Source organism: Wyeomyia smithii, chromosome 3 (genome assembly GCF_029784165.1).
Source record: "Wyeomyia smithii strain HCP4-BCI-WySm-NY-G18 chromosome 3, ASM2978416v1, whole genome shotgun sequence".
NCBI classification, from domain to species: domain Eukaryota; kingdom Metazoa; phylum Arthropoda; class Insecta; order Diptera; family Culicidae; genus Wyeomyia; species Wyeomyia smithii.
Genome location: NC_073696.1, coordinates 48,835,927 through 48,857,026, shown reverse-complemented (window position 1 = coordinate 48,857,026; position 21,100 = coordinate 48,835,927). Strand labels below are relative to the sequence as shown.

The following is a 21,100-nucleotide window of genomic DNA, read 5'->3' as shown; positions in this document are numbered from 1 at the left end:
ATTTATATAGCAATCATCCACTTCGATTGATCCCTCAATCCGTCTTATCAGTCGTGGTTTACTATTTTCGCTGGAATGTATGCTTAGAATGAGTGGATTTCCCAGCGAGTTTTGCTGACGGCGCGTGTGATGAACTCTTTTTTTGCATATTTTTTCTTCCAGTGAATATTTACAATAACTTGATGTGTGGTCCAAAGCGACAAGACGATACAACAAAAGGGCGTTGCCAAGAACGTTTTTTTCTGCCAATTGGCATCTCCTCGGTTTTCTCATACCTCATCTCAAATTATCTTTGTGGTTTGGTAATCGATCTTGGTATGGTAACACAAAAAAAAACGCATATGGCTTTTCGCTAAACCACAGAGTATTAAATGTTTTTGGTTGTATGTAAGTTTATTTACGTTAAGTGTTTTTTTTTTGCGTAAGCTCCTCAACCATGTGTAAAAAATAATGAGAATTAAAAACCTCACGAAATCTTTAGTAGGGATTAGATTTTTTGACCCACATTAAAGTGAGTCGTAAACTTTTTTCATTAACTCTTCAAATATTGGTTTCATTGATGCATTATCTTCACAAGAAATTTATTATATAAAAAGCCTCAGAAGATGACAATATGTTTTGGTTCAGTACTCCGTCGCTAGTGTCGCTGCAAAATCTAATTTTTCAGTCCTACACTTCAGAAAAAAGGGGTTTTCAGCAAAGTTGTAGATAATGCTGTTATGAAAAACTTTGCTTGAGAATTTTTTCTTCCAACTCTTCTTACTTTGGAGCTGTAACGTTCAAACTAGACTGGTCCTTAAATTGGGTTTTTTTCAAATACCCAGAAAACTGCAGCTTTTAGAACTATATATTTAACTACATTTTTTTGTCCTATGACTTAAATTTAAGTTGTAAAGTAGGCAATGTATGTGATTTTTCTGGGATGCGAAAAATGAACAAGAGCTGCGGGTGTGATTTAGTTTTAGAAAAAATTTTCCTCGTCCAGACGAGACTCGAACCCGCAATCTCCGATGCAGGCCCGAATTTGAAGGGGGGCAAATGCCCCGGGCCTTCAGATTCGAAGGCCCTCCTAGACCTGAGGGAGACGAGAAGCCAGAGTGCAGATCTTTTTTTTTTGCTCGTTACCTTCTAGAACGTTACCTCTAAATGTTTCAAGAAAAGGGGGCCTCACGAACAAATCTGCCCCGGCCCCCCCGACACCTGAATCCGGCCCTGCTCCGATGTCTTCGGCATTAAACTAATGGGAAGGTAGTTTCCCCTAAGACCAATTAAACTAATGGGAAGGTAGTTTCCCCTAAGACCAGTATCGATCGCCCTTCACTATTGCGCCATGCTCCAAGCCGTCTCGATGAACCACACCCACTGCCTTGTGGAAGTTATTTTTGTAACTGAGCGATTGCCGCTCTCACACTTTGTATAGCGACTTACTATATCTGAAAGAGAGAGTCGATTAGGTGGTGAACTCTTATGTTAATTTGTTTTTTTTTTAATTTATCCACCATTTCCTCGTCTTTTATTTATACTGTGTTTATATTGTCTTAATATTGTGACACACCAATGGCATTCTTTTAACTTGTTTATTAAACGATTTTTTGTGTGGTTGTATTAATCTAGCTCAGCGGTTCTCAACCTTTTTTTGTCCGCGTACCCCTTGGCGATATTATCCAAATCAATTGTACCCCCTGGCTTGGAATGTTCTCGTAGAGTGAGAGAGACAGGGTGACCACTCAAAACCCGAAATTAAATTCCCGGTTTTTTCCCGGTTTTTCCCGGTTCGTTCAAATATTTTTCCCGGTTAATTGTACTTCTGAATTCTGAAGTTTTCTACAAGTTATGGATTAAAACAGTGTGACCTTCAATTTACAACCTAATATGCTCCAACAACGCTAGGCCTTCACCCTAAAGTAACTTGTGATAGAACAAAAATCTTCTCAATAAACACGATCAAGTAAGGAAGGTTCTTGCCTGAACGGGCTATAAGATCTGTCCAAAAATTATCAAGGCGCTTCTCGCTGCAGCAGTAGAAAGTCAGCAATCTTTTCGTCGAACCCATAGGGCTGTACTCGAATAAAAATGCACTATTTTCAACCGTGTGTAACTTTTTTGTCCATGGGTAAAAAAGCTGGGTATTATTCACATGTGTGAAATTTCAAAATAATCGGTTCAGTGGTTATTGAGATGTCATCGAAACAACAAGAAAATCGCCAGAGAATTTTGCGCGCCGTCATGGAAAATCTGACTGCGACCATGAGATGGATCGGAAGACAACTGGGAATCACCCATACAACTGTGTTTTGGATGGTAAAATCGTTCAAGGAGCCCCAGACGTCCGAGCGGCGGGCTGGAAGTGGAAGATATTCGAGGCAGCTGACCTTGTGAAGACCCGGAAGGTGTTGGTTTATTTCAAACGTAATCCGAATCATTCGATTCGGGACGCGGCTCTAAAAACAAAGTGTTCCATCTGGTTCGTTCAGCAAACCATGGAACGAGCTGAGCTTCGTGTATTCAAGGTCGGGAAGGCATCGAGCTGGCGTGATCAACAAAACACGGCGGCCAAACCCGCGCAAGGAAGCTGTATCGAGAATGGTTAACGAAACCGATGTGTGTGATTATGGAGAACGAAACCTACATCAAGGCAAACGCAAAGCAAATACAGTGGGTGGAGTTCTACGTTGCCAAATCACGGTTTTATGTTCCAGAAGACATAAAGAAGCAGAAAGTGAACAAATTCGTCAAAAAATACTTGCTCTAGCGGGAAACTGAGTAAACCGTACATCACAACGGGTACCATCAATAGTGGAATTTACCGCACCGAGTGCCTTCAGAAGCGTCTGTTGCCCTTCCTGCGGTTCCACGGAGGCGAGACATTATTTTGGCCGGTCCTGGCATCATGCTATTACGCGCGATCGACGTTAAATGAGTGTAGAGACAATAACTTATTTTTAGTACCAAAAATGGCCAACCCACCAATTTCACAAGAGATTCGTCCGGTGGAAATATTTTGGGCTATAATTAAGGCCAAAGTTCGAAAATTGTCCAAGGTGTATAAGAACGAGCTTGAGTTAAAGAAAGAATGGATGAAAGTGACCAATAAAGTCGGATCCACCGTTGCACAAAATGTAATTGGGGTTCTTAAGGGAAAGGTGCGGGATTTCAGCGCTGAAAAGGAAATTGAATAAAGTAATTATGCCGAAACACAATCCATATGTATTAGTTCATTCTCCAGAAGTTTCAAGAAAATCCGACTTAAAATAATTTTTTGACGAACACTTTTGTCTGGTGCGTTTTTTTTTTTGAGTACAGGCCTTACTCAACAGTTGTGAGTATTCTTGGCGATATTCAGTGTAATTCCCGGTTTTTCCCGGTTCCAAAGAATTCCCGGTTTTTCACGGTTCTCCCGGTTTCCCGGTTGGGTGGCCACCCTGGAGAGAGTAGTGGTAGATCATGTTGTGGTAGTCTAGTTCAGGTTTCAAATTAAACTGTGATTTGTTTGATTGCTACAGCCATGTTTTAAAAGCAAGTTTGAACAACAAATAAAGTATTTTTAAAAAAATTGCTTTGTCCGCCGTTACTGATATTTCTTTCGCGTACCCCCTGAAGGCTCTCGCGTACCCCTAGGGGTACGCGTGCCCCAGGTTGAGAACCGCTGATCTAGCTGTTCAGTTTGTATTATACATACTAAACGACTCATTAACAAAAAACAAACAGATTTCAAACATAATTCAAACTACCTCGATGGTTAAAATATGATCGCATTCATTGATGAACAATTAGTGTCACTTTTTAATCGCTTTAATAAATGTATTTCATAATTTGCAAGTTAAGAAAATTCAGCATTGCTTCAAGATCGAGTTTGTGGTCTTGAGAAAGGCCAATTGTAATTTTTAGTTGGCAGGAGGGACGAAACAATTTACTTCGAGCTTGCTTATTCCGTAATAGCTCTATCTTCGGACCCAGCGCTCTAGGCTAGCTCTTCTGGTAACAGCAATAGTACGGGAGGCTAAATTTGGTTGTTCTGCCGCTTGTCCGAGGCCCGCTTAGGTCTTTGTCGCCATCTTTATGACGAGTTTGTTGACGGACTGCACTTAGCATTGAAAACATCGCGCAGCGAAGCCCAATATTTTTTTTTTACTTTCTTCCATAATACCGTGTGCGTGGCCCCGCCCACTTGTATTTAAGACAATCGCGCGGGTTTATTTCATCACATCCTCGTCCACTGACTTTCACGCGATTCGGGTGTTGGTTTTAAAATCGGTTCCTGTTCACATTTATTCTTCGTGTTTCTCGTGATTACGTTCCTATCACGAGGGTAGTTAACGTAGAAGAAGACGCACAACCAGACCCAAGACTGCTAACGTCATGGCTAGAGCCCGTAAATCATGCGGGTTGGTACAGGAGTACCTATAGATCTGGCGGCTGCAATGTAACTTGTTGCGGAAGTGTTGGAATTGGCGGGCAACGTTGCTAGAGATAATTCGTAATGGCGAGAAACTAAACGAGCGTCACTAATTACCCAGGGAAATGTTATTCCGAATATTCAAGCTGTTTGACTGATTCTCAGTTTTGTAGAAAATTAACTCAAATTAACGTCTTTTTAAGGACGATCACTTGGTTTCAATGGGCGCAGTTAATGAGTTTTTCACATCTCAGTACCATAAGGTACTCGTGAGGAGTTTACTATCAATAGTAGAAATCAACGCAATTCTTGAACTAGCCACACTTGAAAAAGTCAAATAAAAGCATCGTATTCTACGTCAGATATGGGGTCGTGTCTTGGATACAACCACCTACTATTTTACGTTTTTTCAATAACTTAGTCTTTGTAGAGTCTATCTCTTTTGTGTCCTGGTTCCGGTATTTAAAAGTGGAGATAAAAGTTACATCCGTAACTACCGTGGAATTACAAATCTCTCGGCTGTAACGGAATCAGGGCTGTCATTCGCACACACATTGCGCTCAGTGTGTAAATTTTACGTCAAGGCACAACGAGAACGGTACCTACACATTTCGACAACCAACAGGCACAAAGAGAAAGAGCGAAAACGAAATGACTATGAAAGATATCACCAAGTGAGAAATTTTTCAAGAGAGGAAGAACGGAACAACACTTTGTGCTGCTTTTTGTGACACATTGCGTGAGAACAAAGAGTTTCAGTTTGAGCAGTTTGCGTTGCGTTGCGGGTAGAAAAATTAGCAGAGAAAAGGAACCAAGAAAGGACCATATACATTTTTGAGAATTCATTTAAACACGATTCTCAATGGCGTGGACGTGTTTTTAAGGACATATTACGCACGTCCATACATGTTTCTGTCCCGGTATTCATATACAATCGCTACATGCATTCACTACTGATACCGTTCATTAGAGTGGTAATGACTTGTATGGAAAAAAATTATCCTTCGTCGCATTTAGAAGTTCGTTCAGTCGAAAAGTGAAACTTTAACCGATCGATTTTTTCATTTTTTGTTTTTGGATAACACCAGATCTCGATGTTTCATGCATTTGGCATCAGGATTTTCTGGTATTCAGAAATTTTTGAACGACCTGTGCATTTTTTTCATTGGTCACAAAATAATGCTTTCGTGTTCCCGAAGTCAGATTAAGCTGATGTTTAGTATGGGAACGTTTTTCGAAGACGAAACTATTGAGCCCTACTTCTAAACGAAATTCGAAAAGTCGATTCCTATTGCCACCCTACTGTTCATGTACGAGACATATTGAGGCTATCTCCGGGAAAAACCCTTTTTAGTTTTGAAACAAAACCCATTGAGCAGCACTGGAAATTAGCTCATAAATTATTTCAGTAGGAGTCAAATGAAGTGCAGAAACAAAAAAAAAAATTAATAATAATACAATAATCGTTCGTTTGTCAAATCCGATAATCATTGCCCCAAGCAACACACAAAGTAAGACACAATGTGTGGTGTCGCACATTTTGGCAAATGCCCAAAGTGTACTCAGTCGTATTTTTTCGGTGCGAAAGAAATACAAAAGAGCGAATGGGGAGAAGAGAACACAAACGAAATATCGGGAGTGGCACGCACGGTTTAATGGCAAATGTGTTGTGTACAAATTTGTGTGGTTCTGTCTGCACTGAGGTGAATTCCAGCCCTGAACGGAATTGTTCGAAATTATTGTTAATCGAAGTCTTCTAACTGGAATCAAGTATTATATTTCTACAGGATGATTAGAAGGCCGCATTCGACAGAATTGATCATCGTATACTATTACGCAAAATAAACCTGCTTGGTGCGTCTGACAGCTTAGTTCATATCTGTCTATCACTTCGAGTGAAATTGTGAGCGTGCATCTCAACTCCGTTCGTTAACTTAAGTGGTGTATCTCAAGGAAGTAACTTGGGGCCGTTGCTTTTTACAATATTTTTAAATGACGTCGGTATTTTGCTTAGTGATGGATGTTAACTTATATACGCGGGTGATTTAAAACTATATTTCGTTGTGAAGTGACTGTCACCATTTGCAGCAGTTACTGGATATGTTTGTAGAATGGTGCTATCGTAATTAGCCGATTGTCAGCATTCTTAAATGTTCTGTAATGGCATTTCATCGTGAAATTAAAAACCTCAAAAATAAGAAGCAAAAGGCACATAAGCCTAAAACAAAAAAACTTCTCGAAATTTTAACACATTCAAAGAAATTTTTGAAAAACTCGACGTAGAAATAATCCCCTTATTATTACTGGGACAAATTTGGCACTTCATTGATTAAACTTTGCATAGACGTTTTTATGGGCAAAAGGTGCCATTTTGTGCCATTGGTTTTATTTTTTGAAGGACGACTCATTTTTGAGAAGCTATTTGAAAATGCTATGTTGTGAAGGTTTCTATGATTACAACTATTATTAGAGCCAGAACGGTTTGTTTGATCGGTGTGACGTCTTCGGCAAAGTTATAAATATAAATTTTATCCCTCCGAAAAAATATACACTAAGGTCGCTTCTTACGCGAGGGATACGTGCCGCGTAAAAAGAAACCGCGTAAACCACGTAAATTCCGAAATCCGAGTAAAGAAATTCCGCAATCCGCGTAAGAAAAAAAACGCGTAAACTCCGGAATCCGCGTAAAAAACCATCTCGTTTGGGTCCTTTATCATTCATATTTTTTGTTGGTGACGGTTGATCGGTATTGAACCGCGTCAAAATACCTAACTACGCCGTCTCTATTTATATAGAACATGGAGATTTGCAACCGTATGGATAACTAATCTTAACTATGAAATTTTTATGATTTTTCTCAAGCAGCTACAAGATTGTAATGTTTGTTTTCAACATTTGTCTCATTATTATTCTCCATATTCGGCACACCATAACCTATCGATATAGTGTGATGAAAAAATAAAACGAAACTAGTTACTTCCAACTCAACACAAATTTTATTTATTCAGTACTTAATTCTCATTTCGATTTTTTCCGTTGCAATGTATTGTGACTTCACTGAAGCAGCTTCTCGTTGATCCAATCGACGTAAGATGAAACGCCGGCAAACACAGTTGGTTTGCGTGGAGTTCCACAGGGAACGGCACCCCATGAGACGACACCGACTTGAACCACTTGGTGTTCGCCCAACTGTTTGACCAACGGACCACCGGAATCAGCAGAGCAAGCACTCTTAGAACCATCCGAAGGGCCAGCGCAGACGTTGCTGCTTTCTAGCGCGCTGTCGTATTCCCAATGCATACGACAGGTGTCATAGTCTACCAGGGGAAGGACAGCTTTCTGCAGAATAGAAGATTTTAAATTTGCCGCCTTTATAACAGCTATTAAAACAATTATCTTACTCGTAGTTTATCAGGATAGTCTGGGACGGGAGTTGTCGACATGGATCCCCATCCACTGAGCATAACATCACCTTCAAACTGTTCCAACTGTTTCGGAAGTTGTACGGTTTTCACTTTATCGTTCAGCTCAAATGGTTTGTCTACGCGAATAACTGCAATATCATTTGGACCAACTCCTCCACCATACTGTTCGTGGATGGTAAACAACTTCACCAGGCGACGTTGTTCGGACCCTTCAGCAACGGAAACGTCATGTTCAGCGGCAACCACTTCGATGAATCCGTTATCCGAATACGAAGTGCGACAGTGGGCAGCAGTCAGGACGAAATTCTCGTTCAGCAACGATCCTCCACAAAAGTGCATTGGTGCCTTTGTGCTATCGTTGAAGTTCCATTGTAACGAGATTTGGTAGGGGAATTCGTGCCTTTCAGCCTCTTCTCCTCCGACGATCTTTGAAACTGAAGCAAAATTCAAGATGAATAATTGATTGTTCATCATAAATTCTAATTGATATTTACCAGATCGGGAATAAGCAAAAGCCAAACAGGCTGCGACTAGGAGTGCCACTTTTAGTTGGAAGGCCATTGCTAGCAGAATAAAGTGATTCTCTACAATTTGCAGTGAGTTTATATAGCAATCATCTGCTTCGATTGATCCCTAATCCCGCTTATCAGATGTAGTTTACCAGCCTCGCTGGTATGTACGATTTGAGTGGGGTGGATTATGCCGTGAAACCATTCATGAATTTTACTGTCGGCACGTGTAGTGGACTTTCATTGTTTATAGTTTTTTCCTTTTTTCAAAAATTTGGACCACTGCGACCATTGTTTTGATTTTTTGTGGTTTGCCTCTTCTTTAGTCTTGGTACTCGTGGCAGACATATCACTATTGGTAGAAGTGGTCGTCCTTGTCATATCGCACTATTTCTCCCAATTTAAACTTGTTGATATTATAAGTCATAGTTTTTTTCTAAAGGGTATTGAAAAAAATTGCTCCAAATTGACAAATACCACCACAAAAGGGCAGGTGCCAAGAAGGTTCTTGTTGATGAGTGCTAAGAAGCTAACCACAAAGTACTGACTGGTTTTGTTTTACTAGAAGGATAAAAACTAAACTTCGTCAAGCCGTTTTTTTTTTTCAATGGTAACTTGTTTGATTGTGCTGAGCGTCAACAATTTGATCCAAGAATAGAAATTCCGTCGTAAATCCCATGAAAAACACATCATTTCAAGATGGCACACATTGCTTCTCAAGTGGATTTATCAGCAGTATTGTTGTCCCACTTGAAAATTTCCATACAACACTCACTATCAAGTGGTGTTTTTCCAGTTCAAGTTTTGATTACTCAGCTGTGATGGAGTGTGCCATAGCTCAAATCTTTTAGTATAACAATAAAATATACAAATCAATTCATTTTTTTCTTATAGAAGAGGTTAAAAGTTGTGCTTAAAAATAAATTTACATGGGAATAATTTATCACTCGATTTTTTTACAATAACCTGAACCATATACATGATCTTAATTCGAAGTATTGGAAAGGTTTTATTGAGAGAATTATTTTTGATGAAGGAATAAAAAGTCTTTCAATGGTCGGATTCAAGGAAAAATTAACGTAAGAGTTCATAAACAGTTCGTGCACTTACTAAAGTGTGCAGTGTTAATATCTGAAAAGCTGTGTTGAGCATCTACTTGAAAAAATGTTTGCTTTAGAATTATTAATGAGCACAGTACAAAGTATTCATTTGAAGGTAATATCTGATCCTGGATCTAAGTAATATTTTAACAATTTTTTTATGAGAAATTCTATTTCTTTGTAGGGTAAGGGTACAACATCTTGAAAACATTTTCCCAAATTTTCATATAGATTTAAGCAACTTACTGGTAAAGATAATGAAAACATAAGTTCAAAATTTCAATCGCGATAACGGTTATTAAAAAATAACAAAATACTGCCGTTGTTACGATTGCCGACTTGAGCAATTCTTTTTATCTCTATAGAATGTTCGGTTTTATTATTGGCAGTCCTTGAACGATCATTCTATGTCCATAAAATTTTATTTTGAAAAAAAAAATATTTCATTTAATTTATAGGGTTCAATATATCGCACGCTTAGCCTTGGGGCTAATAGCGGTCTCGATCAACTAGATTAGTTGAGAGATTTCGTTATCGATATTGTTTTTCGGCACATTTTGCATGTGTAGGATAAGTACAACGATACACCGTGCCCCAGTGCTGAGTCGAGAAAATTTCCAGCTCGAAAAGATCCTCGACCTGATCGGGAATCGAACCCGATATCACAACCGTGTGGGAGAGCTAGTCGACCGACATCGCTAACCACAGAACCACGGGGACCACCATAGGGTTCAAAAAACGACAAAAAGGATTCCGTGTACTAAAACATGTTTATTAGGGTGGGGGAAAGTGATCGATTTTCCAGAACCAAGTTTTTTTGGTTCCTTTTGGGGCCCCACACAACCCTAAACTTACCGGGAGTCGATTGGTTTTGTCTCTGCTTGGCGCATTGCATTTCAAATTTGTATGAAAATTTATATGGGAAACCCCACTTTTTTGCATTTACCTTTCTACAGGGTGGCCACCCAACCGGGAAAATCGGGAGAACCGGGAAAAAACCTGGAATTGTTTGGAACCGGGAAAAACCGGGAAAAAACCTGGAATTGTTTGGAACCGGGAAAAAGATGAAGATGAAGAAGCCAGAAAGAAGAATGCCACGGCCCGTGCTCTTGAAGCTAATGTGTTTGGCCTAGGAGTCCCCGGTATTATATGCGTTGTTTATAAGTTTTAAAAATTCTACGCCCTTGCAAGCGGCCTTCCGGCAGTTAACCGGAACATTCATCATGGTGGACGAAAACATGCGTGCAGGCATGTTTTCAAGCTTTTTCTGTGTTTTTTATTAATCCCTCCTCCGTTTTCGCGACAAAATTGTTGGAATAGATCTTGCACCTCAAGTTTGCCCAGAAATTCTCGATGGGACGCAGCTGGCGGACGTTGGGCGGACTCGCCGACTTCGGTACCACATCGATATTTAGCCGCTCCATCTCCTCCAACGATCGCTTCGAGTAGTGGGCCGACGCCAAATCTGTCCAAAACAACGTGTCTTCGCCCTTATGGTATTTCTTGATGAACGACGCAACTTCTGGCAGGCACTTCGTACTATAAATTTCCCCGTTCACGGCCAGTCCGGAGCAAAAGAAGAGCAACTTTGACATCCCTTTGTCGCTGATTGTCAGCCACAGCCGCACCTTCTTGGGGAACTTGGTCTGTGAAATATACTTCACCTCTGTGCTCACTTTCTTCGTAGGAGAGTTAAAATACGAAGTGCTCTGCTAATCGTTGTTTTCTAGGGTGAGATAGGTCTCGTCGTCCATCACCACTGCCACATCGCGATTTGCCGGGGAAATCGACTTGACCATCTTATTCAACCGCTGTCGCTGCGTCATTGCCTGCAGCTCCGAGACTAGCAGCAGTGGACGGGACTGCCGCTTCCTGACATGTATGTCCATGTTCTCCAGATACTTTTTCACTGTTTCACCGCACGCACCAACCTCCTGACCAAGTGCACGCAGCGATTTAGCCACTTTTCCCTCGGTCTTCCTCTTCAGCATCCTTTGGAACTGGACTTTCTTTCGATGCTTTGATCGTTGTCCAATTGTGTCAAGATGTTGTAGATGCCGGAACGGGCATACCCGGCGTCTACAAAGTGCCGCACGATGTCCGTTTTTGACGTGGCGGGGTACCGTTCTTAAAATGCGCACACTTCTGAACGGAGTAGCTTCACTTTTTTCGCCATCTCAGTTAGAGTTTGACTGATAGAGCTGTCAATTTTTTTTGCTAACTCATGGGTTACTATGATTGATGATGTGTGAGTGGTTTCATCAGTGCGATTAAAGGTAAACCCATGAAAGATTAGCAATTTTTGTCCATTTTTTTTACCGCAAACGTTATCCTCTTGGAAAATTTCTGCAACAATGTCTCTGGATTATAATAAGCCTGAACACGCTTAAGAAGTGACTATATTAGAATGTAAACCGATGATGGGATGGAAATCGATAGTCATCCTTTTTTAATCCTGTTTAAAACTGTATGAAAAAAATGCAGAATTCTGAAGTACAAATAACCGGGAAAAATATTTGAACGAACCGGGAAAAACCGGGAAAAAACCGGGAATTTCATTTCGATTTTTGAGTGGCCACCCTGATTTCTAGAAAGCTCAATGATGATCTTATAATGCACAACATTATGTTAAAGTATAGTATTTTAGATGCCGAACAACTTTGCAGAAGACACTGAAGAGCTCGGATGTCCCTAAAAAGAGCTATAGCTGTTCAAAGTTGAGTATGTCGATTTAAATGCAGAAAATCTTGTTTTCTGCCAACATTACCAATGCACCGGTGTCAGTAGGATTCCCATCAGAAGTAACCTATCGTAACGAGTTTATACACTCAACTGGATCAATCAAACAAATTTAGGTCAATATTCTAGGCGTAGGTAGAGTCTACAACGTGTTTCAGGGGTTACTTCTGATGCAAATCTGACTGACGCCGGTACACTGGCAGTGTTGGCAGAAAAAATGATTTGCAACATAAATTTCGACATAATCAACTTTGAACAGCTCTAGTATTTTTTTGGGACAACCCAGCTCTTTAGTGTCTTCGGCCAAGTTGTTAGGCATCAAAAAACCTACCATCTGAAGTCATGAAATCTATGGTTTGGGCCATTTTGAGCTCTTTAGAATGGAAAATGCAAAAAAGTTGGTTTTCCCATACAGTTCTCCATATAAATTTGAAATGCAATGCGCCAAGCGAAGACAAAACCGATCGACTTCCGATAAATTTAGGATTGTTTGGGGCCCCAAATATATTAAAAGAAACTAGGTTCTGGCTTTCTGCTATCAAGTTTCGTTTTTTCCTTATAACGATTCCCCACCCTTATGTTTATAGAATAACTGTAAAAGAATGAAATTTAAAAGTTTCATGATTACAGCTGATCTGCTGGACTTTCATCGTAATCAAGAATAGAAAGGGTCTCCGGGGAACAGCCATATTTTCACCAATAAATGATATTTTTTTATGAATAAATGCTGTTTTTCAAACTGTTCGGCTAGAACATTATAACCTAAATTTACACACTTTTCAAAAAAGCCAAGCATGTCTAATTTTTTGTTTTTAGAGAAAAAGGTGTATGTAACCCCTTCGAACGGGGTTCAAAGCTAATAAAAACGCATTTCGCAACAACTCGACTAGCAGCACCCTTTTAGCTTTCAGTGAAGTTTGTGGGCTATACTTAATCCAATAACTGCATATTTTTCATTTGAAAATTAATCTGGACTTATTTTAAATAGGTCCGAAGTTCTTAAAAGTCTTTTCTAAAATCATATACGACGAGAGATAGAAGAAAGTTGTCAATGGATGACTTTTAGAACATTTTCTGGATCCTTATTTGAAAATATAATAAGTAAAATGATTTGCTCTGAAAATCGCGTTAGGGGCTATCCACATTCCACGTGGACAGATTTTTAACGATTTTGAAATATTAAGGTTTTTTAGATTACGCAAACTATGTAATATTTAATTAAGTTTGTGACAATTGTAGCCGGACATCTGGTTCAGCATTAAGTCGGGATCGAGTCTCTTTGTTGCAAGGTAAATTGAAAATCCGGACTCGCACAGGTATGTGGTTAAAAACGGTAGGATTTTTTGGATTGCTAGTTGTCATAGGTTCGTGTCTCGGTTCGGGAGAGACTATTAGTGTCAGTAGGATCGTAGTGCTAGCACCGCAATTGTCCTGTCCACTTAACAGTTAATAAGCAGAAGGTCGAATCGGAATGTAGCACCTAGGCTTTGCTTTTTTGAGGGAGAGGTATATAGCATAGCAGGATTAAAAACAGTGGTTTTGGCGCGCACGTCACTTACTTTCAATATGCGTTACATTGTAGAGGGCATATGAATGCGGGAGAGTATTGAAGAAAGAGAACAGGAGAAAACAACGTGAAGCATTATCATTAGCGATACCACTTACCGTGCAACGTACGTTCTGTTAAAAAAAACCGTTGAGTATTTCGGTCAAGGGTCAATTCGAGGAAAAACATTCGAATTGCTTTTTATCGCATGACATAAAAAGCAGTCGTTGGAAATCGACCTTACGAATTTTGTTTGGCGGTAAGTCTCAAAAGTTTTGTGCTGTCGGAAAAAGTTTCCATGCAACATTGCAGCTCAGTCATGCAGCCTTCCTTTTCCAGAAGCAGGTTTAGTCACAAAATTTCATTTCCACAGCCAGATAGACTTTCAATGCAACCTCCCGTTACGTAGTCTAAAATAGTATATTTTTTCTGATGTTCTTTTGCCGAAATAAAGTGCTAAGACTAGACACCTTGTTTCCCATGGGAAACAACGGTAATCGAATGGCAGCAAAATAAGTGGGCAACAAAAAATAAAAATAGAGATAAGGTTTTATTATAAAAGTTCACATCAATGGACAACGTAATTCTAATTCCCTAACAACAAGGTTTTGCTTTAGCCCTATTTAGAGTTCCAAGCGAAGTGAAAATCTCATATAAAATGTTCATTTTTTCACGCAGACTGCAAAAATTTTACTTCGCTTGGAACTGTGAACAAATTCGATCCAGCGAAATCGAAGGTAGTGGATCTCATTTTTTTCACTTGGGTTTACTTTTTCCACGCATGCAAACGCAAGTGAAAAAAGCAGCAGCAAGCGAAAACTTGCGTGCGTTTATATTCTGTCAACTGCAGCCAATTTTCACATCGCTCGGAGTGTAAACTCGTGAATTTCGCTTCACTTGAACTGTAAACTGCAGGCTGATGAAATATCTGCGTGTTCCACAAACGGATTTCACGATAGATTTCGCAAGCGAAATTTTACGCTTTTTCACTTGTCAAATTTTTCACTTCGCTTGGAACTGTAAACTATGCTTTTCTTGGTAGCTATAAGTGAGTGAGTTTTTCTACGCAGATTTCGGAAATTACGCGGATTTCCTTACACGCTGCGAACCCCCCGCGTTAAATAGACTTTAGTGTATGTTAGAATCCGCATTTTTTTTTTTTGATTTTGTGACATTAAATACTGAGCGACGTGAATGGAAATACGCTGGGGTCTTTTTTTAAGCAGGCTATTTTTATGCGTTTTTTACACGGCATTTTGCGCGCGATTTTTTACAATAACGTGGATTTTTTTACGCGATTTTTTTAAATCACGCGAAATATTTTTACGCGGTTTGGAAGATTATTTTTACACGGTATCAAATAAGTTTAGTATAAGTAAATCTAATAAGAAGTAAATAAGGTGAAATAAAATAAAAAATAATCGTATGGTTCATGAAAATAAGTTTTTCTGTTTTTTAATCTAAATAATGCATATTTTTAATATAAATCTTCCAAAATATGTATTATCAAATAATTGGCAATTTCCGTTGATTCAGCAAAAAGGAACAAAAATACATGCATACGAGTCTAAGTCGTTAAGATTAACTTCCGATTAAGCGAAAGCTCAAAAATGGCAAAATCATTGTAAAAAAGTAGCTGTTCTGAATTTCAATGAGTTTTCATTTTGGAAGCACTATAAACTCATTTTGTGTGTTTTGTTACCATTTTTGTATCATTTCTCAAGTATATATTTACTTACGTGTTATTATTTTTATTCGGGTCTATTTATTGAATGGAGTAATTTTACGCGATTTTTTCAATTAACGCGGTTTTTTATACGCGGATTTTTTCAACGCGGTGCAATTAACCGCGTAAAAAAGACTCCAGTGTATATAGATGCAGCTTGAATTTTTGATAAACATAGTATAAAAGTAAAATTCGTGGTACTATTTTTGATTCATTTTTTCGTTAAATCAGTTACAAGACAGTTATACAAAAACAAGAATAACACAAATGTGTCGTCATTGGCGACATCTAGATTTGTTAATATCCGCCAGAACACATGTTTGAATGTTAAATGTTTAGTTCGAAAACAATGTTCAACGCATACCGTTATTCTTCATGCTTCGTACTCTTCACTTTCTATTTGCAACGCTTTATTTTCACAAATGTTTTCATCAAATTTATGTAGTTCCGAAAAGAATATTCAACTTTCAACAAACCAATGTCAGTGAAGCGTTTAAAGTTATGATTCAGTAATAACAACTCAACACTGGCTTACAGTATCATTATAAACTGTATTTTGATAGAAAAATAAGATAGAGACACTATTATTTTCAGTTTATTACAAATTTTATTCATTCAGTTCTTATGACTTGACTCTTTTTTGTTGATGTTAAGATTTCTTGTGGCTTCACTGAAGGAGTTTCTCCTCGATCCAATCGATGTAGGAAGCAACGCGGACAAACACTGTCGGTTTCAAGGGGACTCCACAGGGAACGGCACCCCACGAAACGACACCGACCTGAACCACTTGGTCGCCCACCTGCTTTACCAGGGGACCACCGGAATCACCAGAGCAAGCACTCCTCGAACCGTCCGTAGGTCCAGCGCAGACGTTTCTGCTTTCTAGTGTAGCGCCATATTGCCACAGCTTAAGACATACATCAAAGTCCACCAGGGGAAGGGTAGCTTTCTATAAAAGAAGTAACGCTTTTTGTTATCAAACTCTTCACGACAACTTTTAGAAATCATCTTACTTGTAGCTTATTAGGATAAATCGGGACGTCAAATGTCGACATAGATCCCCATCCACTGAGCACACAGTCACCTTTAAACTCTTCCAACTGTTTCGGCAGTTGGATGGCTTTTATCTTATCGTTCAGCTCAAATGGTTTGTTAACGCGAATAACTGCAATATCATTTGGACCGGATCCTTCATAGTTTTCGTGGATGATGAAGGACTCCACCGAGCGGCGTTGTTCGAACCCTTCAGCAACGGAAAAGTCGTGTTCAGCGGCAACTGCCTCGATGAATCCGTCTTCGGATAACGCAATGTGACAGTGGCCAGCAGTCAGTACGAAATTCTCGTTCAGCAAGGATCCTCCACAGAAGTGCTCTGGTTTATTCCTGATGTCGTTGTAGTTCCATTGCAACGAAATTTGGTAGGGAAATTCGTGTTTTTGAGCTTCCTCTCCTCCGACTATTTTGGGAGCTGGAATAAATGTTTTAAATAAATTTAGTTTAAGTTCCTTGACGGACAATTGACATATACTTACCGGTTCGAGAACAGACGATAGCCAAACTGGCCACGAACAGGATTGTCACCGTTAACTGGAAGGTCATTGTTCACTGTTCCGTAGCTGGTTGAAGAGATAGACTGCATTTTGCAGAGTGTTTATATATTCTTTTTTTATGGTTTATCCCTCTTATCTGTGTAATTCTTATGTATTCCCGTCACACCGATGAAGTGATGACGAAAGTGCGAAGAATTTCGTTTGATAACTAATCCACTTTAGTCTACATGTTTAGTTCAGGAAACTTTGAAGTGGCCAACTGCACGAAGATCCACACGTGAGTTGTCCACAAGACTGAAAACACGTTTAGTAAGTGGTTTAGGTTGGTTATCACGAAGAAATTATCAATCCAGAGAGAGCAGATAGATCGCAAATTGTTCAGTAGTCAAACCCTCGTTCTGATTCTGCCGGTAGAAAACACGCTGATGAAACGTGCTAAACAAATCATACCCACCACGATAGTGAGTTGTCACGTTTGTCCAATTGTCGTTGCGTGGTGCTCATTTTTCAAACAAAAAATATTTAGCTCAACGCACAAAGCCTGTTAGAGACGGTGACCTTTTCTCTATGCATTCCATTAGTCCCTCGTTTTTAGCTCGCGTAAGCTCCATTCAGCTACTTTTTAATACTTTGTCATAAGTTATAAGTCTGTCTGTAGTCCCTTATAAATCACCATCGGTATTGTTGTTCTATTCAGCTTCGAATCCAAGCCGCGCTCCTACAAGTACTTCACCACCTTCGCCACTCAGGTGAGGTCTCAATCCTTGCGAGGAATGAGGCGCGGTTCAGTGCACCGCTGCGGTCACAGCTGTGGGGCTGAAAAGTAACGTACAAAATATGCTTGTGATGATGATTTAGTACGACACTGTTGCCCTATGCTAGACAAAAGCGGTGGCCGGGCCCATGAAACGGGTTGAAGACGTTCGGATTGAAGAAATGCTTCGACTCGCTTCCTTTACAATGGAGATTGATTTATCTGCTTCTATGTTGCGAACGGAAGGTCCGGCTTCGATAGAAGAGTCCTTTGTTTATCGCAGCTGTATGTCAATAAGATGGGAAAAATCGGTTGGCCCAATTTACCTCTTCGATGATTCGCTTGGGAACTTTTTCCCATTTCAATTTTATAGGATTTAGGTCATTGACTTACAGATGGCGGTGTGCTGCATGGGCGAAACAACAATCGTATGTTTTGCCTCTAATTGAAATCGTTTAGTTACGCATTCCGACGTTCCAATAGAATCCAAGTTTTTTCAACAAATACACCAGAAGCTTGTACGCTGTGAAGAAATTTTATTCATAATTTGACTAATGGGCCGTATCATGGAAACGTGCGATGAATGATCATCTTTTTATCATCCTAAGAGCGGTACGGGTAAAGCTGATGGAAATTCTAAAATTTCAGAACGAACGTTTAGGTATTCATCACATTCGCTTCGGCAGCTAACAGTTATTTATCTGAAATGCTAGCTTTTTTCGGATATGAGATAGAGAATTCAATCTAAGTACAATGGGAATGCATTCACGAAAAAAAGGGTAGAGTTTTCTGCAAGTGAACCCTCGTTCGTTGCTTTCACTCGTAAAGAACGACACATCCGATGTTGCAAGCTCGGTTGCTCTTCTGCTTTCAAAGCTAGTAAAGTGGAGCACACATTAGTAGTATAACGAGGCAAAAGTGTCGCTGTCATGAGCAAGAATGCTTCCGGGTTGGTGTTGGAAATAGTTTCGCATGCTACATCAGTGGGTTGGAAAATGCTTTGTTGACCATAAAATTACATATTGCAATACTATTTATAGAATTGGCTGATGGATTTTTGTTGATCGATTGTTTCCAGTGGGTTTAATTAATATATTATTTATATTTTTATTTATCACAACACAACAAACATCAGAAATTCGAATTAAACTCTTTATCTTGGGATTCAAAATGGCATTTGGAGACGATTTTCGGCCATATTAGGTGATTTTTAGCCTTTTTATGATCTTTTCCAGAAACCGAAAGTCGTCATCTTGGAATTCAAAAAAGTATCGGAATTGATGATTGGCCTTTAGAAATCTCGCAAACGAAACAGGCCAAAAAATAGAATAAGAGTAGATGTAGATTCGGTTTCTGGTCATAAAATAAATAAGCATTTTGGATTTTACTAACTTTGCTTGTTATGTGGAATTGAAAACAAGTAAGTCTTTTGCAGTGGTATTTTCTCTGTGTTGGTTCTAAACTATCAAGTAATTTCTAATAAAAGTTAACCTATCTAGCTATTTGGTTCTCCGCACAGTATGAACAAGTTGCCGTTCTAGTTAATCGTATGTAAATACTGCTCACTTTGTACCTATATTTCCACAAGTTTTCGCTTTTTCGCTTCAACGCTTTTTTGAGTACAAAAAAAACTCTTTCAAAGTCGCACCATTATCGCTTAAATTCACTTCATTTCGCACATCTTACACTATCACTTACACTACAAAATTTCCAATAATCGGAATCGTGAAACTAACCAAAATACTACTGTTTCCCCCCATTACAGAAACGACGCGAGCGTGGTCGGATCAGTGTCCGAGGGGTGCGTCTAGTAGAGCCGGCTGTTTTGCAGGGCGAAGGAGGTGATACCGCTGCACCGGATGTGAGTGCTTCAGTTTTGTGCAAACATAAGTGTAAACTTTCTAAACAGTCTTTTGCATCCCAGGGTTATCCCTTCCAGGTAGGATACTGTGAAAGTGACGGTATATATCCGGGAACGACACTGCCCCAGTACACTCTGTATCTGGTAGCCGATAGTGAGAAAGAACGCGTCGATTGGATCATTTCCATCCGGAGAGGTAGGTTTCTGCCGCCGCTGCGAGGTTGCTAGTTGCTTACGAAGCTACCTTCCTATGCTAATTTCAGTTTGCGAGGAGTACAGTCCAAAATCGTTCCGATACCATCCAAGCCTTTGGCAGGGCCGGAAGTGGTCCTGTTGCAAGAGTATCAACCGACGAGCGCTCGGCTGCCAGTTGGCGACACTGTGGCCAGAGTACAACAACAATCCAAGTAAGTAGTTCTATATCTTGCCTGTGGACAACAATAATTTAATTGGATGACATAGTCACGAAACTTATGAATGCTAATCACTTCATTCGACGATCGAGCTCTATTTTCACATTGTCAAATTAGTTTCAGCATACATATTTGCTTATCGCTCGAATTCGATCGGGTTTCCCCTGACTTCTTTTTATCACCGCAGTAAGGGGCCATCCACATACCACATGGACAGCTTTAGGGGGCGGGGGGTAAAAATCGTTCAAAATCTGTCCACGTTGTATGTGGATGGCCCCTAATATGTATAAGGAGACCAATAGAGTCATCTGAAGGTGGGCGTAAACGATGCAAATTGTGATCCGGGTTGCGAATTGGATGTCATTAGCTAAGAGACAAATGTCTCAAATGTTTGGAACCTAGTTGAAATAAAATATGCGAAGCGCTGTTGTCCCATGTATTAGTATTGAAAGCGGGGAATCAGAAGGAATAATGAAATAACAAAATTGATTTATCATAATTAAATACGAGCACGAGAAAAATATAGCTTGAAATACATGAAATTAACATTTTTTGCATTTGTGAATTTAAAAATATTTCAAAAAATTAAATGAAGAAATAAGCAAACTATGACTAATTTGAAAAACAATAAACACTGATAAAAAGTAACACATTGAAAAGCGAAAAATAAACAATAACAAGGAACTTTTTTTAAGATTATTTTTCGACATCAGAAAAACAATAGAATTGGCATGAATTTATTCCTTACGCAATTCTAATGTCACAGAATATTGAATATTATTATTATTTTCTACGATAGTGACTTGAAATCGGCAGCAAACATTTGAAAGCTAAACCTAAAAAATAAAAGTTGTAAATAGTGTTTTTTCGAGAAACTTAAATGTGAATTTAATAGGGAAACAACGATTAACAGAAATAAATCGAACAAACGTGTTTTTAAATTACTTCAAATTTATTTATATAATTTATGTCAAAATGCAAAAAAAGGTTTTTGACGTGGGCTGCCTTTCTCAACAACAACTTAAAAATGGAGCAAGACATCGACCTCATTCCAATCACGTTTTTCGTTTTAAGACAAAAG

General features: G+C 39.3%; 2 protein-coding genes across 8 annotated transcripts in view; one reads left to right on the top strand and one right to left on the bottom strand.

Moving 5' to 3' along the window:
- The window catches only part of LOC129731829 (tyrosine-protein kinase Btk29A), a 202,174-nt gene that overhangs the window by 28,274 nt on the left and 152,800 nt on the right, over positions 1–21,100 (top strand). For all 7 annotated transcript variants that reach the window (XM_055692166.1, XM_055692165.1, XM_055692169.1 and 4 more), the window contains 3 exons: positions 19,511–19,606; positions 19,670–19,802; positions 19,870–20,013. In XM_055692166.1, coding sequence (XP_055548141.1) covers positions 19,511–19,606; positions 19,670–19,802; positions 19,870–20,013 — 373 coding nt within the window. The remainder of the gene's footprint in view (positions 1–19,510; positions 19,607–19,669; positions 19,803–19,869; positions 20,014–21,100) is intronic.
- On the bottom strand, positions 7,374–8,382 carry LOC129731833 (trypsin-1-like). Its single transcript, XM_055692179.1, has 3 exons — positions 8,316–8,382; positions 7,798–8,255; positions 7,374–7,735 (listed from the first exon to the last, which is right to left on the bottom strand). The coding sequence occupies exons 1-3, from the start codon at positions 8,380–8,382 to the stop codon at positions 7,451–7,453; spliced, it is 810 nt and encodes a 269-aa protein (XP_055548154.1). The 3' UTR covers positions 7,374–7,450.

Excerpts from the sequence above, each read along its gene's own strand:
- LOC129731833 (XM_055692179.1), bottom strand. The coding sequence starts at position 8,382 with ATGGCCTTCCAACTAAAAGTGGCACTCCTAGTCGCAGCCTGTTTGGCT. Across the intron at positions 8,256-8,315 it reads TTTTGCTTATTCCCGATCTG|TTTCAAAGATCGTCGGAGGA; the intron begins GTAAATATCAAT and ends ATTTTGCTTCAG. Across the intron at positions 7,736-7,797 it reads ACTATCCTGATAAACTACGA|AAAGCTGTCCTTCCCCTGGT; the intron begins GTAAGATAATTG and ends TCTATTCTGCAG.